Source organism: Cimex lectularius, unplaced genomic scaffold, assembly GCF_000648675.2.
Source record: "Cimex lectularius strain Harlan isolate CLEC.00 unplaced genomic scaffold, Clec_2.1 scaffold163, whole genome shotgun sequence".
Taxonomy (NCBI): Eukaryota; Metazoa; Arthropoda; class Insecta; order Hemiptera; family Cimicidae; genus Cimex; species Cimex lectularius.
In genome coordinates this window covers 888,402-910,656 of record NW_019392826.1, presented here as the reverse complement: position 1 = coordinate 910,656, position 22,255 = coordinate 888,402, and the positions used below count along the sequence as shown (strand labels likewise).

Genomic DNA, 22,255 nt, shown 5'->3' with positions numbered 1-22,255 from the left:
TCCATATATTAATGACTGTGGAAATAAAACGGGAGGGATTTCATGGCCTTTCGTTAAAAAAGGTCTGAGTTAACATCGCCTTTCCTTATAGCCTTGGTAAAGAGCACACAATTACAAGGGTAGATTGTGTATATAAATTCAAACTGTTCCCCTGTTGTTAACAACTATAATACATTTATTAAATAAAAATTGATGATTTTTTGGATTTTAAATCTAATTAATTCAACTATCGTCCACTTTAAATGATTCTTTCTCAACTTGTGGTAACAATGAAAAAAGGTCTCCCACGTTCGAAATTTGAAATATTATTCATTTTTATTACAAATCAATCAGTATGTTTTAATCATTATTTAATACAATAATTTATTAGTGTAGTTTGTTAATGTTAATAGTTTAAACAAAATTTAATTTACTCTTTCATGTTATGCTACATTTCAGATTAATTTAATTTGTATTCTACAATAATGGGTTGCTAATGGTTTGCTAATGGACGCAGAGCACACTTTATTGGCAATAAAGTAAGATATCTGAACTCCAACTTACATTATGACTTTTATCGCAGAGGTCATCGAGGCGTGTTGTAATGAAAGACTAGTTGTTAAGAAAATTGGCTCACCGGTGGATGATCACGTCGAAAATCTGGCCAAGCAAAATCATAATTATACTGGTAAGAGGTTTTTGTGAGATGTGCATTTTTTTAATAAGACCAAGTTAAAATGTAAACACACGCCGTATGAAACAGTAAACGTATAAAAACCGTAAACTTAAAATAACGTATTGTTGAAAATACTGCATTGTTTTAACTTTGGCTTCTGTTTGACTTTACTTTTTCTCACCAAGTTCCTAAGTTAATATTAAATCCTGTTTGAGATTCAAAGATTTTTAAGTAAACAAATCTTTCTAGAAATTAAAATTATTTTCTGCTGATCAGCTAATCACACAATTTTGACGATACTCATGAAAAAAATATGGCGTTAATACTAGCCACGTGGAATATTATCAATCTTTAAAAATAAGGTTGAATAGATTTAAAAAATGTAAAAAAATACTGTGTGAGATACACCGATAAATAGAGACAGAGATAAATATATGTGAAATGTGTGTGGAAATAGAGAAAGTTGGGTATCAACTGTGATTGTACGAATCTTCGAAACCGCGAGTCAAACGGTAGTTATGTGGTATCATTCGTATCTCAAATGTGCTGTAAGTAGCATGGAATTGGCGAAGAATGAATGTTCAACATAAAAGGCCTGAAATCCACAAAGGCAAAAAAGTGACCATCCTCGTTGTTTTTAGTAAACAGTTGCATCGTTATCATTTTTGTTGTTGTTTATTGGATATTTTTAAAGAAAAATATAAGATATATCTAAATGAAAAATTACATAAAAATTATGCCGAGTAAAACAATTTTACCAAAAATTAATTAAGGTTTTTAGTTGAGATAAAAAAGTCAATGTCACGAGCGGGATTCGAACCCAAGATCTTCGGCAAGATACGCCCCTACTCTACCACCTGAGCTACACCTGACATTGACTTTTTTATCTCAACCTTAATTAATTGAAAGATATTAATTGGTCAAGCGGACCTCGAAAACTAGTGAATTGAATAAGTTAAAATGAAATATATCTTCACTAAAGCTCTCCGTGGCCATTTCAATTGTCGCCGAGAATCAAATAGATTACTCGACATTTGAATAATGGCAAAAAGGAGGGAAAATTCAAAACGTGGGGTCGAGATGGGAAATTGGTGTCCGAGTGGATCGAAGTCACGATAGCTCAGGTGGTTGAGTAGCGGCGTATCTAGCCGAAGGACGTGGGTTCGAATCCCGCTCGTGACATTGACTTTTTTATTTCAACTAAAAATCTTAATTAATTGAGAGATATTAATTGGTCAAGCGGACCACGAAAACAGGGACTTTTTAAAGTGAAGGCATTTTGTTTTGGATAGACACTAATTTATTTTTTCTTTTCTAAAACCTAGTATCAATCTAATTACAGAGACAAATATATATATTTTTATATATATATATATATATATATATATAAATATATATATTTGTCTCTGTAATTAGATTGATACTAGGTTTTAGAAAAGAAAAAATAAATTAGTGTCTATCCAAAACAAAATGCCTTCACTTTAAAAAGTTCCTCATTGATTTTTCATTTCATACTTATTCATATTGACGAACAATAGAATGCAAAGTGTAGTACATAGAACGTAATGGACAGCATGTCTGATAAGATTATCCAAAATAAAATGACTAAAAATCAACTGATTTGTTTATTAGGTAAAAAGACACAAAATTATTTAATTTGGTTATAAAAGAATTTGAGGAAAAAATCTAGTTGTAGTAGAAAATAGAAATCAAATATCATCTGTCGAAAGGTTGTGATAGCTCGATTCTTAGAAGACTTCAAAATGCGGTTGGACCAATCAACGGTGGATAACCCGTTAAATTAATTTAAAAGTAAGCAGGATGTTCAATGGAATGATATAAAAATTGATGTTAGTAGCCGAAAATCTTCTAACTTGCAAGAAACTGGTCAATTATTTACTTTATCTTATCTAATTTTGACTGAAACGTGCAGTGATTGTTATCAAACCAGTTCCGTTTCGTAAAAATCCAAATAGATTAAGTTTCGTTATTCTAATTATATAACTAGTTTAGATCTGAACACAGGCTTATTTTAAAGTCTCTTTTTTATGCTTTGTACACAATCTTTCTGGTATTCACTGCAGACCATATTTCTATTGCTCTGATATAACATTTAGTAGGTTTAAATTGAGACTAAAAATAGACCAAACATGACAAGATAAAATTAAAATTGGCTAAAGTAATATTTTCAAAAAACGATCAGACCTCCTTCATAAACTTGATCTATGTGGATAAGCACAATTTCTAAACGACACCCAAAACGAAATAATTCCAGAATCTGACTTTTAAATATTGTTATTTAAGTGCCTGAACAAGTGAGAAGGGAAAAGTTTTCTAATTTCACTTCTAAGAAATATTATATTATACTTTCTTATTCCAGACGATGCCCCATCAAGTTTATTTGGGAGTTAGCATTTAAAAAAAAATTATAATACAATATTAACTTTTGTTTTTTGGTTTCTTAGGTTTTTATGAAATTTTGGTTAGGTTTATTAATTTATGTAAATACGTATAAGTATTTTTTTTGCAAGGCTGAAAAAAAGGAAATGAAAGATTGTAGGCAACTTTCTGCCGGTCATATCAAATTTCTACGTAACGTCTTGTTCCTAAACCACTAATCAAAAAGAAAAACTTAAAAAAAGTATTTTCTTGAAAATATTTTTTAATTTCAACTTAATTTATATTTTCTATGTAAGGTCTTGGTTGAAATGAAAAAGTTAGTGTCACGAGCGGGATTCGAACCCACGACCTTCGGCGCAATACGCCACTTGAGCCATCGTTACTTCACTTACAGGAGCGGTGTATTGAGCCGAAGGTCGTGGGTTCGAATCCCGCTCGTGACACTAACTTTTTAATTTCAACCAAGACCTTACATACAAAGAATAATTAATTGAAAGAAGTAATTTGATCAATCAGACCATTGAATATAATTGATTTAATTTATAAAATTTTGTATTCTGTCGAATTTTAAACGTAAGTGTTTTTGATAAATCAAATATAAATATAAGAAATTATTAATAACAATTAAAAAAACAAAAACAATAAAATTCAGACAGATTAATGTAACAGTAATTAACTAGAAATTAACAATCATAAATATCTTCTCTGTAACACAATGTTAATTGACAAAACAGCATTCAAAATGAGTGAGTTGCTGATTTGTATTGTCTTTTCTGATTATGACATACCTAATGTAGAATCAATAACATGGGTTTCGTCATTCTATTTTCTCTATAATCTTGTTTGTTTACAAAATCGTTTTGGTTAAAAAAGGCATTCATCATCTTATTAATTTATTTATTGACAAGTACAACTCATATTGTACTCTTACATTTTTTTTACATTTCTTATCAGACTTTTAGATAATGATTACCCACTTTATGTAATGAACGGTTTTCCAAAAGGGACGAACCGCTTGCCTGGACTGATGTTTTCTTTCACCACTTGCACTTAACGCAGGTCAATTTTTTAAATGTTTCCATTAATTTGGCGCTACTGGAAAAACTATAATGACGCTGTATCTGGTAACGGCTTCGGGTTTTTCAGTCAATCTATCGGAAACGCGTTGATCCACGTTGGGTGGGGTGGTGGTGAGTTCAATCTTGTTGAAAGTATATATCGCCAGCAAAACGCCCACTGTCTTCAGCAATCTCTTTCATATGTGTTTATATAATTTCAGTTACAGATACAAACAAATATGAAACTGACAAGTTAATATTTACATCTGTCGGTATTTGTTTGAATGGAAGAACGATATAATAGTAATACTTGTCATTTTATGGTTACCTAATATTTTTCATAACGTATAAAACAACCTTTCTCTTTGAATATTAAATTCCATGAATTTATACATCAATCTAATTTATCTTGATTGTTATTGTACTTTAGACTGTTGCGTTGCTAATATTTCTTTTAAGCCATTATATTCACCTTCAAAAATAGGCCAATGAAAATAAGAAATATGGCGGTATGGAAGGTAGGACCCTATCTGGTATGTGGTGGATATCGCCCTTTTAAAAAAATTCTAAAGGTGGTCGGCCAAAAAAACCTTCATTTGGTTTTAGTTTTTTCTTTGTGAACCGTTTAAAAACAATGAAATTTAGCTTTTACATGTTTTGATGCCGAGTTTATTTAAATTTTATAGCCAGCTCTGTTTAGTTGTTTATACAAATATTAGTCACCTGACATAAATTTTTTGCGTAATGAAAATTTGCAGGTATTGCTTATTTTGCCTGTGCTCTTTTCAACTATTTGATAGTGGGGAAACACCTCTGAATAAGCGGATAGGGCGAAGGAAAGTGGACCTTGGCAGGGAATCGATCTGTGAAAACGTGCACCTTTTCCTTTCTTTGCTCAATTAACTTAATAGAAAAAAATAAAAAAGGGGACAAACGACCAAACTTGCAATGTTATTTTTATAACGTTAGTTAGTAACATAGTTGAATAACAATGGTCATATGTTCATTGTATTCTATCTTTACAATCATTTAATGAATATTCCGGTGGTCATTCGAACACCCATGCCACAAACATCAATACAGATACGGAAAAATGAAATAATTACTTTGGCTATTTATCATTTGTTACATTCAAAATGAATATATGATTTGTTGAAATTACAATAACAACAGCAAAGAAGTTTTGGTTAACGTTTAATATTTAAGTTAAAACATCTTCATTTGCATAGATTTCGTATTAGATCTTAAGATACTAAGCTGTACTTTTAGTATTAATTAACACTCCTGGTACAAACTTGTTGAAAAGAAACTTTGCCCGAGTTTACAAAAAAACAAACTTTGGTTTACAGTTTGTATACATAAACAATATTGTTATCACTTTACGCGCCGTAAAAAGAGGAATATATATAACAAAATATAAAAAACAAATGTGTGGTGTTTAGTGACCGTTAGTTAATGATTATTTGTGTGTGTGGGTGTGGAGATCGTGAGATGCGGTCTGGTGCGACGTAGGTTTTACAAAAACATTTTCTTTATCGTGCCAACGTTTCGATCTTTATTGAGATCATCTTCAGGGCTCAAAGTTTTTGTTTTCTGTGTACATGTGTCAATGTTGTGTGTCGTGTTGAGAGTGTCACGATAAAAAAAAAGCCAACGTGATCTAAATAAAGATCAAAACGTTGGCGCGATAAAGAAAATTATTTTTTAATCCAACATCCCACCAGACCGCATCTGACGATCTCTAAATAATCAATTCTTTCTGACGTTCCTGTGGTTTGATTTTTTTTAAGTTGTACCATTCTTAAGTTTCAAATTTGTTTAAGTGTTACAGATTGGGCTAGAATCAAAGTATTGTAGGAAGAAAAGGAAATTAAAGGAAGATGGATGAAGTCAACCGTATTGCCAGGGTGCTTAACAATACCCGAAAACTGTCCGAAGTGTCTTCCATTGCTACCAAGATGTCGGAGGTTGATAAAGAAAGCATGGATCGGGTCACATCTCAGAGAGATGATCGTTTTATAGTTTCGAATGTACTACGTAGTGCTTAATCTACCGCTGTTGAGATTAAGCAAGATTTCAACAAGTTAATGTTAATGCCAGTTTTCGCACAGTAAGGCGAAGACTTTTAGAAGCCGGATTTCGTGCGAGAAGGCCTGCCATTGGTCCAGAACTGGGCCAAACTCCAAATTTGAAACTTAAGAATGATACAACTTGACATAGGTTTAGAGAAAAATTTTCTTTGTCGTGCCAATACATAAACAAACATTATTCTATAAAAATAATTCTACAGTTTATGCCTTGAAGAAGACTAGAATAAAGGTCAAAAAGTCGGCAATAAAATGAAAAAGGTGTTTTTCTGAATCTGGCCCACTACTTCAACCATTTATAAAAGAAAGTTACGATTATAATAAAAAATCATAAAATCAAATACCGTTTTTCTGAATGACAAGATTTTTAAAACAAGTTATTCTTTCTGAAGAGATTTTCTTCTTAAAAATAGTTTTCTCACGGCACGGCCTTTCTGACAATAAATCCCTCCTCTGAGCCATTTATGGCATTAGAAATAACTCAGGTTTTCATCTTCTAAAAAATTGCCTTCCGCCGACATCTATATGTATGTTTAACCTTAACTAAGTGTATAACAATAACAAATGAACAGAAGAAGAATTGAACAAATTAAACCGACCAAAAATCAACATTGACTTTTAGCAAATAGCGTGGGTTCAATTTTATCAAGGGGTTATTTTGTAATTTTAGGGAAATTATTAAATTTCGTTTTGTAGAGGCATCAATGGGAATATTGTTTTCGGTTAAGGGCTCTTTGATCCACTCGGCTTAAGATGCCACTTGTGCCAAGTCAACCAGTCGTCGCAACCCTCAAAGGGCGCAGTTTTTATAGGTGGATGGCGAATTTATTTTAACCGCCTTTGCACTCGTCAACACGGCCGTGTCAATAAGGCTGTCAAAAAACTGTCGGATGGGTTTGGCCAGGCCTTCTCGAAGGGATTAGCCGACCGGACACGGCCAAGCTCACCTACGTCAACTCCCTCCCTGGCATCTTAGCCGCAAAATGTCAAAAGATCGCCGGATGGAGTAGAAGCGAAAGGATGTGAACAAAGTTTTAAGCTTGATATGATAACCAATACGACTTAAAAAAAAAAAAAAAAAAAAAAAAAAAAAAAACCAGAGTTATTAATTGGATACTGGAGGACGTTTATGTTTAGATTACGGCGCGACCTGTGTGTTTTTAATCAACTGACGATCAGGTTCTTTTTTAATTAAGAAAATACATATTTGATGTGGAAGAAGGACAAAATTTATCTTCCTACACTTTATTTCTGAAGAATTAATTAACTCAATAAATCACGTCTTAATTATGCAAACTTAATCTTATGTTTAATAATGATGTTTGTTTTTTAACAGGTATTTTAACTGCATGATATCGGTACGTAAAATAATCATTCGTTGTAATTTCAACAATTTATGTACAAATGGAATAATCGATTTGTAACAGTAACTATACTAACAACACTAATCAAAATGTAGTACAAATATAATATATAGATTAAATAAAAACATACTAATGATAAGGATTATTTGAAGATCGTGAGATGCGGTCTGGTGTGAAGTAGGTTTTAGAAAAACATTTTCTTTACCGTGCCAACGTTTAGATCTTTATTGAGATCATCTTCAGGGTCATCTCAATAAAGATCGAAAGGTTGGCACGATAAAAAAAATGTTTTTCTAAAACCTACGTCACACCAGACCGCATCTCACGATCTCCGAAGAAACATTAACTAACGGTCACCAAACACCACACCCAAATGATAAGTTTTATATTAAAAAAAATAGATATAGAGCCCATTTAAAAGAAAAAAACTCGCAATAGCTATGGTTGTGGTGTCACCGATTTCAATGGCCAATTCTTCGTTGGGACAAACTTGTATTCTAATTACATAAACAAGTTAAACCATATTAAATATTAAAATAAAAAAATGCTTTGCTGATTTAGATTTTTTTCAGCAAAACAGGATTTAAAACATTTCATGAAAACATAATTAAATCTGAGTGCATATGTGAAAACCTTTAATTTTGAAGAAGAAATTAAATATTCAACTGTAAACTGTACTGAGAGAGAGAAAAAGTGGTCACCCTTAATTTTTTCATTATCTCTTACAAAGTCCGGCAATGATTACAATATTTGGTCCGTTTTAAAGGATTAGAGGTAAATAAAGCAGATAAAATCTCCCACTCGTGTTTATAATTGGATTTTGTAAATAAATCTTTGAATAGTCAGTCTCTTCTTTGTTGGTTTTTCTGTAAAGCTTCTTGCTAACTTTCCGGTCGTTTGTTTTTTAAGTTGTACCATTTTTAAGTTTCAAATTTATTTGAGTAATGGTTTTAAATTATACAGATACGGCTAAAAAATAAAAGAATGCAAGAAATCACATCAATTGGTCTATGCAAGATAGGACTAAAGTCTTGTTTTCCGATGAGTCAAGGTTTTGGTTGAGGACTTCTGACGGCCAGGAGAGGATTTTGAGAAGAACAGGAATGCGATCTCCGCAACATTTTCACTCCGGAGAAGCTATTCTTGAGGTGGTGGTGTTTAGCTTTGGGCACATATTTCTATGGAAAGTCGCACAAAATTAATCTTCATCAAGGGTTCCCTAATAGTTGCGCGAAACATTAGATATCAGTGTTATCAGAAGAAGTTGTTCCTTATTTGCCACTAATTGAAGATAGTTTTATTTTTACTGAAGACAATGTAAGGCCCCACATAGCGAGGAGTTCGTTGGCGACATCATGGAACGGTCATCAATTCAATGTTTGGAAATTGGACAAGGAGTATAAAATGTCCAGTGATGCCTTATAATTAGGAGGGATTAAGAATGACGCTGTTGGAGGAATATGAAAATATTCCACAGCCATTACATTCAAAACCTCATAAAATCGATGCCACGTCAAATGCAAGCGGTGATCAATGCGGGGAGGAAATACTCCATAGAGATTTGAATATTTTCTTTATTGTTTACAACATTTTTGGTAAAATTGTCTTATTCAGTTTATTTTTTTTTTTAATTTAGCCTAGGTATCTTATTTTTTTACATATCCAGTAAACTACAAGTATTTACTTGCAAAAAAAAAAAAAAAATTACGAGTGTGGCCTCTTTTCCATCTCAGTGTAGCTTGTGCAAGGAAATAATGGAATAATCTGAGTTTGTTTTGTTTTAAAATTTATTCACACTGTTTCTAGCTGGTTATTGAACTTTACCGGTTTCCCTTTTGTTTTTGTGACGTTTTAATACGTCTCGATTAGCTGGTTCGGTTGCTGAATATAAAAGAGATATTACTTGATATGTAAACCGAGTTGGGAGAAAGCTTATTTACTCCACACCCCGCTGTCAACCCTTTTTGGAAAACAATCAACCAGGGTGATGACAAAGTAGCCCTTATTTGCCGCCATTAGAGATAAGGGGCGAAGGTACAAACGAACTAAGCGCACGTCGGTTTAAAAAAAATCGTTTTCGATCATAAGATACAAAGCGAGTTCAATTTTATGGTGAAACATGAACGGGTACTATCTAATCGGTGTTCAATTTGATCGAAAGTAAATCCTTCTAGTAACATTACCCGATTCGTATTGACAAGTAAAACAGAAATGGGTTTCGTATAAAGCTTCTTATAGTCTGTAGGCTTTAGCATTTGTACCTAAGCGAATAACGGACATGGTTTTTAACGATTTTTAGGTCATTTTACATATAGATAAGAAAAAGAATCGATGGAAAAATAAATTAGTTTATATCGGTTACGTGAAATCTTAATGGCAGGTTATCGAAAATATTAGGGTTCGCAACAGCAGAGGTTATATCGAACCTCGGGGTGCCGGTATTTTGGAAAAAAAGCCCATCCCTGCATTCGAACCCGGGACCTTTACCTTACAGTGATGAGCGCCACGTCAACGTTCAAAGCGTTGCGGCCACCGACGTCCCGTGGGATGTATCTATTGTGAATGAGAGTATATGGACATGTCAGAAATTAACAAAAGAAATGTATTGGTCTGATTTAATTAATGCATATTTAAGAATAAAATACGTGTAAACAAAACACAGCTGTTAAAGTCATGGCTGCCATGTTTGTTACCTAACGGATAATAATGTGACTACATTTTTGCCCTATCATCTAACATCTGGAGTCACGATAGGCTCAAGTGGTAGAGTAGCGGCGTATCTAGCCGAAGGTTGTGGGTTCGAATCCTGCTCGTGACACTGATTTTTTTATCTCAACTAAAAACCTTCATTAATTGAAAGAATTTAATTGGTCAAGCGACCACGAAAACTAGTGAATCTAATATCAAACGTTGGCCCTGACCTGTTAGATCGAGCAACGTTAACTAGCCGATTCATACAAGTCTACTTCATCCTTTTTCTCGATCTGACAGAGTTAACAGGGTTAACACAAAGATCGTGAATACCCCTAAAATCTCTATTATATGAAAACCGGGGAAAAATGAGTCATTGTCAAATAATTCAAGCCAGCGGTTTCTGCGTTTTGAACACCATTGCAAGCTGTTGCCAGAATGTTGTGTACGCCAAACCACTTGTACAAATCCAATATAAAACCCATTGTCAATTCGGGGGCGCAGTCGAATCGAAGTAACTGTATTAAACACGTCATCTTGCTCTCGACTGAAGCGATAATCAATGTGTCATTTATTCGTGTGGAGTTTTTGATGCCCACGTTTAATTATAATATGAACATTTATTCATAATTGGTGCATGTGTTCATATATAAAATTTTTTTATGCTAAGCACAATTAAATTATCTTAACAAGATTGATCAATCCGCTAAAGAAATGAACCTATCCTGGTTAATGAATAATATATTATGCTAGAAGTACTTAGTAGATAAAATGTTAAACTTGGATAGTTCAGCATGTAAACAAAATGAAAAACAACAACGTTTTTACATCTAAAGGCCCCTAATAAATGAAGAAGACGTTAAAAGCGATGTCTTTGAAATAAAGAGTCTTGGTGAAAATTGTTCTGAAATTCAGGTCCCGGCCCCATGTAATATTTTTCCTTTGAGCTTTCATAAAGAAATAATTAAATGCTGGAATAAAAAATTCCTTGCAAATTGAAATACACCATCTCTCACGAGGCATTGAGAAGAATTTATTAAAGGATCAAAGCTGAAGTGTACTGGCAATCATGTATTCTAGAATAAACATCAGACTAATTGCTGACCATTCTACCTCTTTTTTACTAGTAACATAATTGTTTATAATATAATGATAATTTACCGCAAGCATAAATATAATGTAGGATGTTTAGTGACCGTTACTTGATGATTATTTGGAGCTCGTGAGATGCGGTCTGGTGTGACGTAGGTTTTAGAAAAACATTTTCCTTATCGTGCCAAGGTTTCGATCTTTATTGAGATCATCTTCAGGGCTCAAAGTGTTTGTTTTCTGTGTAGATGTGTCAGTGCTGTGTGTCATGTTGAGAGTGCCACAACAAAGAAAATGTTTTCCTAAATCAACATGCCACCAGACCGCTTCTCACGATCTCTAAATAATCAACTTCTTTCTAACGTTCCTGTGGTTTGATTTTTTTAAAAGTTGTACCATTCTTAAGTTTGGTGATACAGATTGGGCTAGAATCATAGCATTGTAGGAAGATGGATAAAGTCAAGCGTATGTTGCCAGGGTGCTTAACATTACCCGAAAACTGTCCGAAGGGCCTTCCCAACCAAGGTGTTGAAGGTTGCTAAAGAAAACATGGATCGGGTCCCATCTCAGAGAGATGATTGTTTTATTGTTTCGAATGTACTACGTAGTCGATAATCTACCGCTGTTGAGATTAAGCAAGATTTCAACAAGTTAATGTTAATGCCAGTTTACGGATAGTAAGGCGAAGACTTTTAGAAGACGGATTTCCTGCGAGAAGACCTGCCATTGGTCCAGAACTGGGCCAAACTCCAAATTTGAAACTTAAGAATGGTACAATTTTAAAAAAATCAAACCGCAGGAACGTTAAAAAAAGAAGATTATTTAAAGATCGTGAGATTCAATCTGATGGCATGTTGGTTTAAAAAAAATTCTTATCGTGGCACTCTCAACACGTCAGACAAGAATGACACATCTACACGGAAAACAAACGCTTTGAGCTCTGAAGATGATCTCAATAAAGATCGAAACATTGGCACGATAAAGAAAATGTTTTTCTAACACCTATGTCACACTGGACCATATCTCACGTCCTCCAAATAATCGTAAATATAATTTCACTAATTTCGTGGTCCGCTTGAGCAATTAAATCATTACAATTAATTAAGGTTTTTAGTTGAGATGAAAAAAAGTTAATGGCACGAGCGTGATTCGAACCCACGATCTTCGGCTAGATACGCCGCTGCTCTACCACTTGAACTATCGTGACCTCGATCCTCTCGGACATCAACTTCCCATATCAACCCCACCTTATGAGTTTTCCCTCCTTTTTGCCATTTTTCAATCCAGAGAATCCAAACCCATTACACGACATTTGAAAAATGGCAAAAAGGAGGGAAACTCATAATGTGGGGTTCAGATAGGAAGTTGATGTCCGAATGGATCGAGGTCACGATAGCTCAAGTGGTAGAGCAGCGGCGTATCTAGCCGAAGATCGTGGGTTCGAATCCCGCTCATACCATTAACTTTTTTTCATCTCAACTAAAAACCTTAATTAATCGTAAATATAATGCTGACCGAGTAAACCAGAAGTGTTTTTGATGTTTAAAAACAATATTACTTGCACCTTAATAACACATCCATCAATTACTTTTTTCATATTTTACTACTGAACGTATTTAAAAAAAGTTGAGTTAATAGAAGCTTTTAGGCTTATGTTTACTAGAACTTCAGATAATAACCGTGGTCAAGAGTATTTAACTACCGGGCAAGTTTGTATTTACTTTCTATCTAAAACATTACACTGCCGTTTGTGGACAGTACTTCGAACTTCAAGGTGGGAAAAATATAGACCTCCACGGTCCTTTATGATAGAAGAGGCATGTGTAATTACCATGAACCCAGGATGCGGGTACCAGGGCGAATTCAACGGCTCAGATTATAAAGCCCTTCGGTTCGAAATTCAAAAAGCCACTTCCCGTCTCTTCGGAGTTAAACATTGAAGAACACTTGAGACAAGAACTTTCTGCTCCAGGCAACGTAGTGTGGGTAAATAATGCAGCCTGTTCATTACGCTCGAGTAAGTACCTGCTCCAATGTATATATCGTCGAGATGTCGGGTCCAAGGCCATTTTGAAGGATGTTTCAGTTTCTTTAGGGAAACAATTATCATGATTAAATTGTTATTTATGGACACTAGAAAGACTTAACAAACTGATTTCAATTAATAAAAAATGGTAATAAAATTAGTTATATCATAGCCGTTTACAACTAGTACAACGGAAATACAATAAAATTCTTAATTGTTCAATTCTTGATGTAACATGGCTGTGTACATAGGATTACTGAAATTCCACACCGCTATCTCTATAGAAAACCTTATATTGCTGGTAAAATATTTATAAAAAAAATAAATAAAAGAAATAAAGACCTGTAAATTTGAAAAACAATGAATGTATTTTTGTAGTATTAATTAAGCACATTATTTTCAAATTTTGGATGTAACCAGTATTAAATTAAAATTTAAAAACTTAGAAAGACAGATTGAAAAAATAAAGATCGAATTTTTATAAACAAAATAAAAAGTATACACTAAACCAGATAGGTTAACTGTAGAAAAGGAAGTTTTCAAAGTGCATTCCATTAATCCACGCTCATCTCTATCTTTTCACTTCGAAAGTTAAAAATTCTCTCGGATTTCGGGCTCCAGTCGCATTATTCATTACGCAGTTTGTCGTATTACGCCTGTCATTCTAAAAGTCAACTCTTCCACAACAAAAAAAACCAACAGTCCGTTATCTTCAAAATCCCTTGAGGAGTTTTCATTCGTTTAAGCCACTCTTTACTTTAATTTTAAACTAAAATATTCAGTATTTCATTTAATAAAAGAATTTAGCCATGAATGTTAATTAAATCATCCCATCCTCTTAAAAGCTTTATTTTTCAAATATATATNTTTATATATATATATATCTTTCCTGGAGATCTACCGTACTCGTTTAAAAAGGAATGTACCAATCCAATTCAATTCCAAATCTCACCAAATTAAACAATTTTTTAATTCACCAATCTCTAGGAGGTTTCGTTACATCACAGGGAAGTTTTGATATATTTTAAAAATCTTACTGTGTTTAAAGCGAAACGTCTGTCAGTTCAATTGAAAGGGAATACTAGATGATTCCTTTAGGAAATTCAACAAATTTTCAAATTCAAAAATATTTTAATTTAATTATCATGCAGAGGATGGTTGAATTGAAACTTTGGTGTCAAGAGCGAGATTCGAATTCACAACTTCTGGATCAGTACTCCGCTCACGGCACTAATTTTTCAACTCAACCATAATTTGCATAATAATTAAAGTAATTAATTTGGGTAATAGGACCAACCAAAAATATATAATAGATTAGTAGATTTTAATGACGTTTGAATGTTAATGAAAATCTGTTTTTCGGTGAGACAAGTCAGTTTTTGGACAAACAACTCTTAAAGAGGGCCAATTTTTGAATGTCCCAACGAACTCACATTTACACACTGCTTTCACACAGAAAAGACTACACAGCAAAGAACGCAAATGTACAAAAGAAAACAACTTTAAAATTTCCTTAAAAAAACTAAAAACTAACAACGCACAAATAATATCACAGAAGGGAAATAACCCTCAATATAACGACTGGCTAATGAACACCACGTATAAACCCTACTCGGACAACATACACTTTTTTTACAAAGACAAAGTTCCTCACTGAAGATGGCGCAATGCTGAAATGTATTTTAGTAGTTCAATAAACGAGCGGGTTAAGGCGGAACCAATAAGTATTCCATTGCCGGTTCAGCAGTCACTTTTTTCGATAAAAATATAAAATTAAAAACTCGAATCTTATGGATGGAATAGAAAAAACATTTTGTCGAATTCAACCTTTTTAATCTACAATCACCAACATTTGTTTACATCTCAAAGCAAACCAACTTTTAAATCTACAGTCACGACCACGCAGTTTTCTTTCAATCACCCTTCTTGACTAATCAAAATATCCACTCAAATCATTATAATTATGGATTTATATTTTAGTGGTCAATTGACCAAGTGACCTCTTTAAATTAATTATTCTTTTTATGTAAGGTCTTGGTTGAGATAAAAAAGTCAGCTTCACGAACGGGATTCGAACCCACGACCTTCGGCTAAATACGCCGCTGCTCTACCACTTGAGCTATCGTGACTTCGATCCTCTCGATTTTGATTTTCGATTTGAAAATGGCAAAAAGAGGGAAAATTCTAACAGTTGTACGTTGAGATGGAGAGTTGGTGTCCGAGAGGATCGAAGTCACGATAGCTCAGGAGGTAGAGCAGCGGCGTATATAGCCGAAGTTCGTGGGTTCGATTCCTGCTCGGGACACTGACTTTTTATCTCAACTAAAAATCTTAATTAACTTCTTGTTAATACTTTGATTTTCCCATTATACAGGTTTTGTTGGAAGTTTGATGCCCCCCCCCAAGACCTTACATAAAAATAATAATTAATTTAGAACATAATTATGATTCATCCCTACCTTCGACTTGAAACAAACTGTCCTGTTCGAATGATTTACCGCTAGCTTCCCAGACGCAAACCATCACTACAGCGATGGATCAAAATCTTTCAGTGATGACTTATTCTTTAGATATAGATTTTAAAGAAGATATAGAATTTAACATAGATTTTAAAAACGCCCTCAATTTTCAGAAAAATGAATTGGTATCGGAGAATTTTTTGTTAATGCAAGCTTTTGTGAGTTTCCGTTGTGAGTCCGTTTTTCGAAAAACAATTAAGAAATTGTATCTCTTCGACGGAGAGAGGTACAGAATCCGTTTTTGCAACATTCTATTTCATTAAGTTCTTTTGTGTCTCATAGTGAACGACCCTGTGCAATATCTTATTTTTATAAACGTGAGCATAAATATTAATGCATTTATGAAAAACCACACTTCTTTTAGAGTTTAATAGAGTTAAGTTTTAGAGTTTAGAGTTTTACCGAATATGTTGATAATAAGAAGAAACATTTTTTTTTTAACGAAATTAATGGCTTATAAAATATATTTACAATAAATTACAAAAATGGCAAAAACCCGTCTGCCAGTGTTAGGTATTACTTTTGATAACATAATGATTTATTTCGTATTAAATGTATGGTGTTTAGTGACCGTTAGCCACTGATTATTTGGAGATCGTGAGGTGCGGTCCGGTGTGACGTAGTTTTTAGAAAAACTTTTTTTATCATGCCAACGTTTCGATCTTTATTGAGATCATCTTTAGGGCCTGGGATTTATAAACATTGTTTAAATTTTACATTGTATAAATTTATATATATTTTTTCACATCCTACATGTATTTGTAAAATTTGAACACTGTTTATAAATCCCAGACCCTGAAGATGATCTGAATAAAGATAGGAACGTTGGCATGATAAATAAAATGTGTTTCTAAAACCTACGTCACGATTTTGTATTAAAGTTGTGCTAAAAAAAAACATAGCTCCTACTTCTACAAAAGTAATGAGAATTTAAATAAACCATAAAAAAGAATATATTGGGTTGTCCGGAAAATAATGCAGGATTTTAAGTTTTCATTAAAAAAAATCTATATAAAATATTCTGTTTACGTTTACAGGATTANAAATTATTTTGATTAAAGAACATTGCTTTAAAGTAACTAGTTTCTTTTTTTTTGTTTAATACCAAAATCCTGCATTATTTTCCGGACAACCCAATATAATCAAAAATAATGCTATAAAATAAATTTCACAGTTTTTTACATTAAAATCTGAAATAAAGTTTTAATATATGAAATACATTTTAAAATAGGCAAGTACACTAATTCGCCAGTGGCCACAGGATAGGCTTTTAAAATTAACAATTAAAGTCTTTTCTAGTTCTTTCACTGGACTGTACCTCTAGTCCCATGCCTTTCTTTCAAATATAATTAAAGACTTTGCAGAATTGAGAGAGTTTGCCAAATTTCTTCCAGCTTCTTGACCAGTGTGGGAGCTGCTTCACATGTGTGGGCGCGAAATTTAGCCAACACGGGTCATTCACAAAGAAAATGATGAACGTCTTCCCTGTTATTCAAATTGGCGGAGAACATCATTCCCCAAGTGGTCCTTACTCGACTAAGGTAAACAATTGAGAAACAGCAACGCCCCTTTCAGCAGAACAACGGCGTGAATTGACACAAGTTCAATCCGGAGTTGCCGCAGCCGAAAACGCTTAATTTCACATCTGAATCTAAAAGAGTTCTGTACAGAAGAAAGTTATGAGACTGCAAGTCTTTTGCTGCTAACAAATGACATTAAAACACCGCTTTATCGATTTCGACTAATATAACGAAATAGTTGTGCGATTAAACCTGAAATAACAATAGAAAAATTTTCAATAGAGCATTAATAAATTTTTAGGTAGTTCCTGTCATATTCTCGCTAGTGACATCAATGCTCATCAAACTATACCTTTTTCTATATTTTGGCATCTTTTAAAATTGTTGAATTAACATAAAGAAAACAATAAATCACTCTATCGTAAATAATCTGCTTAAACAGAAAAATTCTTCTGTCAAATTTCACCATGATAACCAGCATAATACAATAGTTAATAGGCAATTAAATAAAAACAAATTAATTTCTCAGGATTGGTAAAGTGATGAAAAGACGAAACAGTTGTGAGCTTTACCAAGTACCTCGAAGAGGGAAAACCTTTTCCACATGTGCCGAGTCCATCAAGTAAATTGATCCAGTTACCGAGTTAGGGTAAGTGAAGACATAATGGGACAATACCTGGCCCTGAGAGTGACAATTTCTGTAATAGCCGGGTTAAGTATGAAATTCAGGTTCGGCGTAAATCTGCGGTAAAGAGCGTTTTTAAAGAACGGGTTTAAAAAAAACGCGTAGGATCTTGTGATATGAATTATTTTTAATTCATAATTTTAAATAAGACGCTACCAGTTTAATGAAATCAGACGAAGAAATCTTGTTTTAAATTATTTTTGCAAGTATAAAAAACCCTTGGGGTGTTTATTGTAGGGAAGAATTTTAATGAAATTCATATGATAAAATCCGGGTAATGTATTTAAAAATGAGAATATATCGTCCAAGAGTATAATAATTCTTTATAGAAATGTGTGGTATATAGTGACCGTTAGCCAATGATTATTTGGAGATCGTGAGGTGCGGTCTGGTGTGACGTAGGTTTTAGAAAAACATTTGCTTTATCATGCCAACGTTTCGATCTTTATTGAGATTATCTTCAGTCCCTGGTATAAATCCCCACATTGTTTAAATTTAAACAAATGAATTTATACAATGGTAGAAAATTTTAGATTAAAAAAGAATGAATTTGTAAAATTTTAAATTCAAAATAAATTCAAATTTTTTTCTGAATCTAAAATTTTCTAACATTTTATAAATTCATTTTTTTAATCTAAAATTGTCTAGCATTATATACATTCAGTTTTTTTTTAAATTTAAACAATGTTTATAAAAGTAGATGTTTTTGTGTATTTTACTGTAACTTAATCAACATAAGCAAGTAATTTACCACCGCTTTATAATTCTGTGAGCTTTTGGATATCGATTCTAATGAAAAAACTATTTAATAATAAGAATTGTTCCTAGGGGACTGCGGTAGCCGAGTAGTCGGCTCGGGGACACCACGGACACGGGTTTGAGTAATCCAACGAAGCCGCGGGTGATGACGGACCCAATAAGTGACCCTATGCCTGTTCAGCGTAGAATCAACAATAGAGCTACTGCAAACTGCGAAACATGCGACGAGCCAGAAAGCATAAAACCTATAATTTTGACGAGCCCAGAATATGGAGAGGGAAGAAAAAAATGAAGATAAAGAAAGAATGTGATATTGATATGTAGTACTGTGATATAGTTTTAAGTACTGTGGTATATGTGCTATTCTGATTATTAGTTGTGTGCAGAAAAGTTAATTTTATTGAATTATTTTATTATTTACCTATTACGTTATGCTTGTTTCTTTATTTTGTTATTAAATTCGGGTACTATTGCTGTATGATTAAAGCAAAAACAATATATAAACACAAAAAATCACCTGTAATATTATTAATTTGAAAAGTTTAAGTATGGATTTTTTGGGGTATAACAATAAATGTTCTCTCGTTCCGTTATGACAATTTAAATAAAAATAAATTATATTTTATTAAACCTATATCATGAGTTTTACTCAGTGCTTGCACAACTCTATGTTTAAAATTTTCAATTAATAATGTTAAAAATTAATATCGTTTCATTTATTTATTACTTGTTCACTGTTGTTTCTTCCTCTGCATGTGCGGTTTATAGTACTATTAAAAATTTTCATCGCTAAATTAAGTAAGTAGTGTTGTTTTTGTTCAGTCGCACAGTCGAGTCCGATTCTTTGCGACTCCATTGACCAAGTCTCGCCAGGCCCTCCTGTCTTCTGCTGTTATCTGAAGATGACTCAATTTCATGTTCGGTTGCATCTATGACACTGTCTAACCATCTCATCCTTTGCCGTCCTCGTCTTCTTTGACCTTCAATCTTTTCCAGCATCAGGGTTTTCTCCAGTTAGTGCTCTCTTCTCGTTTGGTGGGCAAAGTATTGGAGCTTTAGTTTCATTATCTAGCCTTCCAGAGAACAGTCAGGGTTGATTTCTTTTAGGATTGACTGGTTTGATCTTCTTGCAGTCCAAGGGACTCTCAAGAGTCTTCTCCCGCACGATAGTTCAAAAGAATCTATTCTTCGGCGCTCGGCCTTCCTTATAGTCCAACTTTTGCAGCCATACATGACTACTGGGAATACCATTGCTTTGATCTTGCGGACTTTTGTTGGCAGGGAGATATCTCTACTTTCTATCATGCTGTTTAGCTTCGCCATCGCTTTCCTCCCAAGGAGCAGGCGTCTTTTAATTTCATGGTTGCTGTAACAGTCTGCGGTGATCTGGGATCCCAGGAATGTGAATTCTGTCATAACTTCCACGACTTCCCCTTCTATTTGCCCAGGGGTAATGGGGCCGGTTGACATGATTTTAGTTTTTTCGATGTTGAGCTTCAAGCCCACTTTTGTGTTCTCCTCTTTTACCCTGAGCAAGAGGCTCTTTAGGATCTTTTCACTTTCTGCCAAACTCGCAGTTAGTATCATCTGCGTATCATCTTCTCCAGGAATCTTAATTCCCGCTTGTGATTCATCAAGGCCAGTATTTCGCATGATGTTCTCTGCATATATTAAATAAGCAAGATGACAATGTACATCCTTGTCGTACTTCTTTTCCTATGCTGAACCAATGAGTTGCTCAATATTCGGTTTTAACTGTCGCTTCTTGACCCTTATACTAGTTTCTCAGGAGACATGTAGGGTCTAAGTAGTCTAACATAAATGTATGTTTAGGGGTTATGTTTGTCTGATCTTTGTGTAACGTATAGATGTGTGTTGTGTGTGTGTTTGTTTGTGTGTGTGTGTGTGTGTGTATGTGTGTGTTAACTGTACTTTGCATGTGAGAGTGCGGGCAAGAGTGGGTGAGTTAGTCTATCATGTTGCTATTGTTTGACAAGAAAGTAATGTTATTTTTCAGTTATAGGATTAATTAGCTTAATCCTTACATTTTTGTCTATACTATATTCGTTTACAAATATGTAATGTTAATCCCTAAAGTAAAAGGCTTTTTAGCCTAAAAATCTGTTTTCAATTTCTCTAATTATGTCAAATAATTTTATATGTAATATGTCTTTGGAGAACGCATTTACTTTATGATGGTATTATTGCTGTAATTGTTCATAAAATCTAAAGGTGGTTTCCTTGACTTAGAGAAGGAAATTTTGTTCGTGAAAATGATGCGCGCAGTGGACGTCCTTCTGAGGTTGACGACGACATATTGAGAATGGATAGAAGAAAGTCTTTTTTTGACGACCTGAGAACTAGGAGATATGTTAATGTTTCCCATACAACCATTGAAAACTCACATCCAAAACTTGGGTTTGTTTAAAAGTATGCTTCCAAAACACCAAATGCACGAAAAAGGTTTGCTGTGCATTTTGTAGAACAGGTCCGGTCCATTGCAGTTTCAGCTTTTACCACAAGGGCAAACTGTTAATAGTGAACTGTACCGTGAACAGCTATCCCGTTTAGACCTTCCAATAAAGCAAAAACGGCCTGCGTTAGCAAGCAGAAAAGAAGTGTTTCACAATGACAACGCCCGCCCCCAAGTTGCTTTGAGGGCCAAACAATTATTAACTAATCTGAATTGGGAAATTTTATCACACCCACATTTTTCACATTTAAATTGCTAAATCTTTGAATGTTTAGAAAGTATTCAAAAAGATGTTCAAACGTGCCTGGACACAAAAGATGGGAATTTGAAGCGAAAGAATAGACCTGCTACCTGAAAGATGGCAAAGAGTAATTGCAAACAATGGACAGTTGACAGCCAGATATAAAAACATAAAAATGTATGCGGAAAAAAGTCATTATTTTCTTGACAAATTATATTTTCATTATTCATTTCAACAGACTATATTTGTCGTACAATCCACTTCATTCTGCCGGGAGATTAAGCCCTTCATTCTTCATAAACACGAGGTTGTACTATGAACCACATGCAAGTGCCTTAATCGATTTTTATCTATTTAGTATTAAGCGATACGACTTACCTCTGGCTCTGGGTTTGGTTAGGAGTTTGGAGACGATGTTGTCGTAGGCGATCTCTTCGGCGACCCCGGAATCCTTGACCAGTTTTTCCTTAATCGCTATGCAAATTCCGTACTTGGCCAGAAGCCCCTCCAGCTCCTCGAAAGCCTGCAACAAAAGGGTGATCGTCAATCTTCGAGTCAAAGAAAGCTTCCTCCGGCCAACTCGGGCATTACATATTCTCCCTGTTCTTAATCCCGACCACACCCCCGCCCACGGCCGCACTCGGAACAAGTCGCAAGAAGTGCGAGCCCAACTACTGAGCTTGCTAGA

At 34.0% G+C, this 22,255-nt stretch overlaps 1 protein-coding gene across 1 annotated transcript in view; it reads right to left on the bottom strand.

Moving 5' to 3' along the window:
• The window catches only part of LOC106669560 (metabotropic glutamate receptor 2-like), a 383,790-nt gene that overhangs the window by 164,317 nt on the left and 197,218 nt on the right, over positions 1-22,255 (bottom strand). The window contains exon 5 of the mRNA XM_014399104.2: positions 21,946-22,090. Within this exon, the coding sequence (XP_014254590.2) occupies positions 21,946-22,090 (145 nt within the window). The remainder of the gene's footprint in view (positions 1-21,945; positions 22,091-22,255) is intronic.